Source organism: Solanum tuberosum, unplaced genomic scaffold (genome assembly GCF_000226075.1).
Source record: "Solanum tuberosum cultivar DM 1-3 516 R44 unplaced genomic scaffold, SolTub_3.0 scf00066, whole genome shotgun sequence".
NCBI classification, from domain to species: Eukaryota; Viridiplantae; Streptophyta; class Magnoliopsida; order Solanales; family Solanaceae; genus Solanum; species Solanum tuberosum.
The window spans coordinates 1,655,082-1,664,750 of NW_006238989.1; the positions used below are offsets into that span (position 1 = coordinate 1,655,082).

At 34.7% G+C, this 9,669-nt stretch overlaps 1 protein-coding gene across 1 annotated transcript in view; it reads right to left on the minus strand.

Annotated features, from left to right (window-relative positions):
* Positions 1-8,838, minus strand: part of LOC102604376 (protease 2) — a 36,192-nt gene extending 27,354 nt beyond the window's left edge. Inside the window, exon 1 of the mRNA XM_006345249.2 lies at positions 8,477-8,838. Coding sequence (XP_006345311.1) covers positions 8,477-8,771 — 295 coding nt within the window. The 5' untranslated portion in view covers positions 8,772-8,838. The remainder of the gene's footprint in view (positions 1-8,476) is intronic.
* Between the last annotated feature and the right edge of the window lie 831 nt (positions 8,839-9,669).

The following is a 9,669-nucleotide window of genomic DNA, read 5'->3' on the forward strand; positions in this document are numbered from 1 at the left end:
GGAGGTCCAATGTTTTTAAATTCAATCAATTCTAGTGGAATCGTAAAAGATGGTGAATATATTGCTAACTTATTTATTGAAGCAATAGAAAATGTAGGTTCAAACAATGTTGTTCAAGTTATTACGGATAATGCAAGTAATATGAAACTTGCCGGTACTATTGTGGAGCAAAAATATCCTCATATATTTTGGACTCCTTGTGTTGTTCATTGTTTGAATCTAGCTTTGAAAAGTATGTGCCAACCTTCGGAAAAATCACCTCACTTTACTAATTGTAAATGGATTTTAGAGTTACTTAGTGAAGTGAGTAATTTGAAGAACTTTGTTGTGAACCATGACTTGGCACATGCACTTTTTCAAAAATATTCGGATTTGTGTTTGTTGAAGGTTGGTGAAACAAGATTTGCCTCACACATCATTATGACCACCCGAATTCGCAAAGTGAAATCTTCTTTGGAGAAAATGGTCATGGATGATGAATGGAAGAATTATAAGGGGGATAAGGGAATTGAAGCCAAAACACGTGAAATAAAATCCCTTATAATGAATGATGAAAAATGGGATAGTATTGATTATTTCTTGAAATTTACGGAACCAATTGTTGATATGCTAAGAAGTGCCGATATTGATGGTCCAAAATTACATCTCATCTATGATATGTGGGACTCAATGATTGAGAAGGTCAAGAAAGTCATCTTTGAGCATGAGGGGAAAGATCTCATTTCCGGTCAATCAAATTTTTTTGATACTATTCATGATATTCTTGTGGCTAGGTGGAACAAAAGTAACACACCTCTACATTGTATGGCACATTCTTTGGTTCCCAAATATTATCATGAATCATGGCTTCAAGGAGAGAATGGAATTCGAAAGCTAGCTCCTAATGAAGATAGTGAAATTTCATTGAATAGAGTCAAGTGCTTTCGAAGGTACTTTAAAGATTCTAATGAAATGAAACAAGTCTCATTGGAGTATGGATCCTTTTGTAGCGGAAGTGGCTATTTTAGTGAGCCTCATGTGATTGAGGCTATGATGTATGAAGATTCTCTTTCTTGGTGGGCAAATCATGGGGTCTCGGCTCCACTTTTGCAACAATTAGCTTACAAGTTGCTTACTCAACCGGCTTCTTCCTCTTGTTGTGAAAGAAATTGGAGTACATATTCTTTGATTCACAATATCAAGAGAAATAAGTTAGCAACTTCAAGAGCCGAAGATTTAGTGTTTGTACATTATAATCTCCGGTTGTTGTCTCGCAAGAAAGAGAAATATATAAATGGGCCAAGCAAATATTGGGATGTTGGTATGTCTATATTTTCTTTATTATTTTCTTCAATTATTTAGTTTAAATGATGTTTTTTCTTTTTATATAAAATATTCTAATATATTTATTCTTTTTAATTTATTTTAGGTGGAGATCGATTTGATATTGATGAGACAACTAATGATCTAACCGAGCTTTCAATAGATGAACCTCAAATTGAAGGTGTGATATTTGAGGAAGAGTTTGAAGATTTGGAAGAAGTTGAAGAAGATGTGGAAGATGTGGAAGAGATAGCTAACTTAATTAAATAACTTGATAATTGACAATATTTTGTTGTTATGTTAATTTTAAGTTATGGATTAAGTTGAGACAATCTCTTGATTTTTGTTAAATAGTATGTTTTACACTTTTACTTGGTGTATTGAATATTGATTAGTAATTATGAATATCTAAATTGTGGATAATTATCTTTGTGTATATCTTAAATTTTAATAATTGCAGTATTTTCACTTTCACTTTGTTTCAAGAGACAAGAGTTACTATCCATGTTCTAAGGTTAGTTCTTCTTTTCAATTTTTATTGATTCTTTTAGTTATATTTATTCTATTGTAATTCACTAATTTGTTAATGCTTTTAATGTTTAGTTTCTATTTTGTTGTGTCTTTGTAGGAAGAATGGAAGAGTAATCTCATCTTGAAGAATGGAAGATTGAATTCTACAAAATACATGTAAGTTTATCACAACATATCTTTCAAATTTAGAATATCTTCATAACTATATTTTTATAATATTGAAAAAATTTAGCCGTATCCCCGCACCCGTATCCATACTCGGATTCGCACCCACGAATCTTAAAGTTTGGATTTTGCCGAATCCGAGAGTCGGATTCGCATCCGTCTCGGATACCCGCACCCGAGTCCGAGTAACTTAGTCTGCTACTGTTTTACATATACATATTGCACATCAGCAGGATGAAAATGGCAAGATGCAATTTTTCTTTCAAAGAACTTCCCAAAATGCATACAGTTGAAGAACATAAAATAACGGAGTAAAGGCAGTAGAGTTTTCTCAAGCTTCAACCTCTTGCTTGTTTCAAAACATGTAAGCATTACAATGACATTCATAAGAAGCTAGGCAATTCACAATTTCTAGAGACTAGAGTGAGCAGAACACTTTTATAATCGATCAGTAGCACAGTAAGGGAAATATTATCAGTTTCAACATTACAAGGAAATTACTCGCCTCTCTATCTCCTTCACACACACTTTGGATGTGCTCTGACAAAACACCCATAGCTCAAACTCTAATATAATTCATAGACTTCAGATCATCACCACTAGTTCTTCAAAGGCATAGTAGCAAAAAGTATGGTGGATGATACAGTTGACATGTAATGGAACTTGAAGTTGAATCTTGACCTAAAAAGCTGGACACTACAGAAAGCTTACTACTAAGTCCAAACCCAAACTCTGAAATTGAACTCAAGTGGAATTATGTATTACTTAAACATGGTACACATCAAAGGACCCAAACCAAGAGAAAACATCTAGATATATACGTAGAAACACGTTTTTCTTCTCCATCCTTGGTCGTTATTCTTCTCTTTTCTACACATCCCTGTTCATTTAACTTTTATATTGTACCCTAAGCACATGCTAATTGCTAGTAACATTTGTCTTTTTTCAGAGATTATAAGATATTAACAGACAGAGGATAATACTTTTATTTTCCAAAGTAGTAAGGAAACTCTACAAGAAGAGTTAGATTAGGGGGGATTTCTACTGAACTAAATGGTTGCAAGGGCTCTACAACACTTCTATACAAGCATTGCAGAAAAAACTCAAAAGATCAAGTTTGGTGCATTCTAGCCTTCTACTGTTCTAGCATCTCTTGCACAAAGAAAGCTAAAGTGAGTGCTCCCAGAAACTGATCCTTCTACTGTTAACTGGTAATGAGTACAAAAGCAATAGAAACTAAAAACTAGCCTACCCCTTAACTAAAATGAAAGTTGGCCCTCGAAAATCAAAGAAAAATTCTTCTTCCACTTCCTTGATCAACTTTCAAAAGGTGATTTTCTTTGCCAGTACAGTTCTAAATGGCCCGAAACAATCTCAACAAAAGAAACATTCAGCTGGTTTATAGATGCTACATGAGTCAGCAAACACTGGAATCTACCAATCGCCTATTTCTTCATTGCACAGTTGCAGTAGGACTGTGGAACTTTTTCATAATCTTATGAATGTTGGAAGTTTTGTAGAGTTGATAAAGCCATTAAAAAATATGGAGGATTATACCAGCTACTATTTTTTGGTGCATATAGAATGAGACGAATCACAGGTGTTTTGATGGAATCTCAACTCCAACACATACCTCAAAAGGCTAGATGTCTAGTTAATCTCTACCGCTAGAACTTCCTTAACCCTGTAAATTGCCCAGCTAAATTTTTGGGTATTTTTAGCCAGCTTAGCCAATCTTCTGTATTGGAGCTACCATTACTACCTGTACTTTCGTAATATTTTGCATCTACGTTAATGCCAATTAATGATCTCTTCAAAAATAAAAAAACATAGGTGTTGTTCAGCTCAAGGACTAGTAAATGCATGAATTATAGTGTAGTAAACTAGCAATTTTTTATGCTTCTTCACTAAATGTCTTTCCCTTCTATCCAATGATTGGAAAAAAAAAAAGAACAATTCATTGGTTTTGCATCGGATAATGAGCAACTTATTGATCCACGAAGAATAATGTAGGGATTGTTATGCGATGAGTATTTATAAATTATAAATTTAAGAATTGTTATGTGATAAGTAATAATAAAGGGACTGGCAAGGGTTGCCTATTTAAGGGGCATCTTCTAAGAAATCAGTCTAGAGAAAACCGTTTGGGTCAAGCGCAGCTTTCGAAACTTGGGGGATGATGGGTCCGCCGCCCCTCTATCCTTTTCCACTTGAATATTGAACATAGTTTGCTAGCCACAAGGCTCGAACTTGTGACCTAAGACACAAGACCCTCAACTTAGCATAGTTTATCTTTAGATACTCCAATCTGTGCATTGTTAATTCTTATTCCCACGACCAAATCCAAGGTCCCTGGTATCTCAATCCTTAGTTTCTCAACATAGATACGAGCCCAAAACATTTGTGCTTTGTTTTTTGTATCGTCTATTCTGACATAGCCACCACATAGATCACCAACGGATTGATGTGTCCAAACTCCAACCGCGTAGAGTAATACCAAAAGCTTTAATCCATCTTTTCTCATTTCTATGATTCGTCACCTCAAATCCCATGGAAACTGATTGTGGTCGATCGGAGACACCCTAAGACCAGCAGTTATTTTCCACCTATTTAAGAGCGATTTCTGTACCACCTCTGGATTCGGACGCATGTTGAAGGGGCCACTAAAACAACCAATGAGATATTTACAGAGGAATTGGGTGTAATCAAGCTCCACAGGAGATGTTTTCGTTGTTTTAAAACTCCTTGTAGCAACTACTGAATTTCTGTCTATTTAAGAATTTTTGCAGTCTCCATATATGACTTGGCTCAACCTCAGCTAAATGAAATCTTTAATCATTTCCTTCCCCCAGAAGACAAAAGATCTTCTCTGTGATCACTCTCCAACCACTATTATAGTTATCTTCTGGAATAATAACTGATAAATTTTTTCTCTGAGCCGAGCTTCCATCATTACGAAACGACTGTAAATATTGAAATTCTGAAAAACTCTGTGTATGAATGAATGTATGCTTCGCCCATCTCCTGCAGCTATCCCCTGTAACAAGTGAAACTTGCTTAAGTGCTTCACAAACCCAACGCAAATTCCTTTGGTTGATTTTTAACCTGCTAATGAATCTCTTATTACGTTCAATAAGTATGAACCATCTGTCAAAATCCTCACTTATCAACTAACTCGAACTATTTATCTCCTCAAACAAAAAGGATTCTTTTTTTGACACTAGTAACATTTGTATTTCAATCAGTACTTAGGTAGTACTGAAAAACCATATTTACAGAAAAGAAGAAGAAGGTTATAGTCTTTCCAAAGCTAAACCAAGATTTAGATGGATCCTAAAACATCTATGATTAACTCAATCTCATTGGAGTCTACACATTTGTACACCAAAATCAGAACACAAAATACATTTAAGCTTGACTTCTTGCAGGTTGTTGTTCCTATTTTCAAAACATCTATCATTTCTCTCTCTCCATATAGTCCACCATATACAAGCAGGGATCATCCTCCATCTTTCACTGTTTGTATCCCCAACTCCAGCCTCCTCCCAACCGAAAAGAGTCTCATCAATCTTACTAAGCATACTCCAGGAAATGCCTTTTGAGATTAAGGAAATTTGCCACAGTTGGTCAGTGAAATTGCAGTGTAGAAAGAGGTGTCTTATTATAAGGAGCATCTGTTGCATAGAGATATACCTCTCTTGGCCACATTGTCCAATGTCAGAACTGCTTCATTGGCTAGCAGCCAAGTGAAGCATGCCACTTTTTGTGGCACTTTGATTCTCCAAATTTGCTTCCAAGGCCATTGAAAGACTTGATTCTCCCTAAGACTTGTTAGTTTATATCCTTCCTTCACCCTGTATCCCCATGCCACCACAAATAATCCTCACCTGTTTGGATTCCTCGGGAACTCTCCGGTAGCTTGAGAAGTTTAATCATTCGGGGAATTTCCCAGTCATTCAAGTTTCTTCTAAGGATCAGATTCCATCCTTGTGGTGACCACATTTCAGTAACAGTTTTATGTTGGTGTTGAGCCAAAACAAAGATGTCAGGAAAGAGATCTTTAAGGCTCGCAGTACCCATCCATTTATCAACCAAAAACTTGTGTTTTTGCCATTTCGAACCTTGACAGTTAATTGATTACTTAGAAATTGCCAGAATATTCTAATGGGTTTCCAAAGGCTAATACCATAGGGGGTATTGACCTCTTTAGTTACCCATGTGTTCAGAACCTCATACTTGCTCTTGATTACCCTGTACCAGAGGGCTATCAAAAAGGATTTTCTCAACCATAATGTTGCTGTAATAATCACTGACAAAGCATAAATAGGAGAGATGAAAAGATAGGCCCATTTCCCAAGAGAGAGAAAAAATTTCCAAAAGTACTATCAAGTCCACGTAACTTGAACTTATGAAGCTTCCAAAACCATTCTCTTCTTGACATGTTCGGCAACTGTCTTTGAACCAAACTCAAAGAGGAATCTATTGTGACCCATTCCGTAGATATTGAGTCCACGTTGTCGCTTCTAAGAGTAACTAGCCCACCGACTCTGATGAAGTGGGGATATCGGTGATTTTATTGGAAGACTACCAACAACATTCCTGTTAAAGTTTGAACTGAGTTAAACTGGGTCCTCGAGAGATCTGAACGATGCCCTTCTTTTCCTGGACTGAAGCTTCATTTATTTTCCTTATGTCTATTTATTTCTTCTGACAGTTTCTGGATATGGAAGATCTTACTCAGTAGTTTTTGGAGTATGTGTAATTGTCCTCTAGGCTTTGTAATTGTTAGAATAGAAATAGGAATAGGATTGTATATAGTAATCTACAACGAAAATATTGTAATGTAATGTCTATAAATAGGGCTCAGTGTAATAATGTAAATACAATTTGATAATATTTTTCTCCTCTAATTCTCAAAGTAATAAATGTTTTCTACTTCAACAGTAATGTCCATCCTGTATTGAATGTCAATTCAGGGATGATGGATGATGATTACTGATCTCCTTTTCCCTTCGTTGCTTATGATACTTATATATCTCCCCTGTTTGTTGTAGTTTCTTCCACAAAAGAACTACGAGAAATGATCCTGAAACTTCTAATCTTCTCACTGAGTTTTTTTTTTTTTTTGAGAATGGTAACAGGCAATCTTCTTACTGAGTTCCCTTTCACACTCAAGGAGTCCCTCAAAGCATAGCATATCCACTCCATTGTCTTCTGGTTAAAATAAGTTCTTCTAATCATGTTGTGCCTCGTTTTGTCCAGTCATATCATACCTCTGTTCTTGATGCATTTCTAGTAATATCGTATGATTCAAAACCTATTACAAAGTAAAATTGTGTTACCGTCCATCACCACATATGCTAAGAAATCTTTGTTGGGGTTGATGCTTGTTCGGCCTAGGCTGTGGGAAAATCCCTTTGGAAGGCAATTATTATTGAAGAAAGGTTAAACGAAATATCCTCGGGAAAAGTGCTAGGGGGGGATTTTATCTCAAACTTAGCGTTGTTCCTTACAACCTTCAAAACGAATTCCTTTGTGTGTTAATGAAGGTGTATTCAATTTTGGTTCGCTCGGCAAGGTTTAGATGGTCATGTGTTGGTAGCACGTCTTATATATTTGGGGCTTGACACTAATATCCAAAGAGGTGCAAGGGATTTAATCCTACGAATTTGAAATACCAGGACTAAATGCATCCATCCAAAGACATCTTTATTATATGGACGTGGGACTTAACTCCAATATCAAAAAAATAAAAAAATGTTATGAATAATCAATCCAAGACTAAGTCAAAGAATGGTGTTAGCTACCATTCTAGCAGTTAATAAGTTAGAAAATTTACCTATAAGAAATGATCAACTTTAAAATTAATCCAAGCTGATTTTCAAATCTATAGAATTTATGTTTCATAAACATTTCAATACCAAGAGCTAAAACATGCAAGAGTATTACAATATACATATTTCATGAACTAAAGTAACAAATGCAGGGGAAGTTTTTATTTTTATTTTTATTTTATAAAGTAATAATGCAGGGGCAAATTTACCTTGCTTCAAACGGTGTCATGGGACTTTTATTCGTGGACAAACTTTAAAAAATATATATAACATCATTTGAAACACAAGGGTTAACATAATAAGCAATTTGAATTTTGAGCCTGTCACTTAAAATATTAGATATTGGAAATCTTTGAACAGTTGACCTCCTACCAACCAAATCAGGAACAACAAATCCAACTGAGCTAGATCAATTCCTAAGTCATACAGAGAATAAAAATTTGAAACAATGTTGGAAGTTGGAACAAACTCAAAAACCTAAGTTTGAAATATTACTCATTCTCCTCTCAATTTTTTTGGGCGACCTGCAGCTGCTTGATGCTATTTATTTATTTATCTTCTGTCTAGAATTAAATTTAAAGGCTGAGACAGATTTCTCATAGGAGTATAATTAATTATTCGGAATTTGAGAAAGTAATACGCACCAGACATTACAGAATCTGTGTAAGCATTTTCTTCGTGGAGGTAAGAGAGGAGCTCTGGGTTAGAACGAGAGTCATCACGGAGCCAGTAGTAGTTGTCTACTCTAACGTCCCCGAACAACTCCATTTCGTGCCTCACTTTCTTTGGCGTTGGCGGCGACGGCGACGGTGTGGTTTTTGCCATAGCTCGCAGGGAAAAAACGGAAGAAACTTTAGAGTGGAACCGAATTGACAGCTTAGCCCTGGTAGAAGAACCCAACACTAAAAATAATGGTCGCCCGACGCACGACTCAATCATTCAAATTGGCGTTGGCGTTGGCGTTGGCGTTAGCATAGAACGGGTCATACTAAAAGCGCCTTCCAAAAAGTTTTTGACCCTAGTCGACTTTAGGGGTCTTTCTGTGCTATATTTTTATTTTATTTAGATAAGTTTTTACTACTTTTCGGTTCTTTGTTTGGTTATAAAATGTGAGATAATTAATTTCATGATTAATAATTATGATTGAGATAAGTTATTTTTATTTGTGAATGTAATATTAATTTTGAGATGACTTATTCACGATAAAATATAAAATAACAAAAGTACCTTTTTAAACCCTCTTTTATACATTACCTTTACATACATGTACTGTATATTTAATTTACTAGTTTCTGGACACGTGCATTGCACGTGTACCTATCTAAATTGACATAAATTGTTTCAAATTATCATTGTATCAAAAATAGTTTTCTAATTAAATTTCATGAATATCATTCATTTTAAAACAAAAAATAGTTCAAATATTTGGAATCTACTCTTGGATACCAATAACAAATTAAAATATGACAACAAAGTATCTCTTCTTCAAATGAAATAAAAGATAATAATATTTAGTACTTTCAAATACTATAATTATAAACACTAATTAATATATGTATATTCTTATCCCAGATGTTAATTACCTACAAGACAATGTTCAGAGAAAAGAAGAAAGATAAAAATTAAAAGAATTTGATAGCAACTTCTTAAAGTTGATTAAAATAAAATGAAGGCTATAATTAATAATCAATATTAAAAAAAATTATTATTAAGGGATCATATCAAGTATCGGATCCTACCAAATTAATTTTTTCAAAAATGAGCTTAGAATACAGAAACATAACATCAACGGAGTGACAACTTAAAATATGAAATGGTATCAAAAGTTGAAATATTG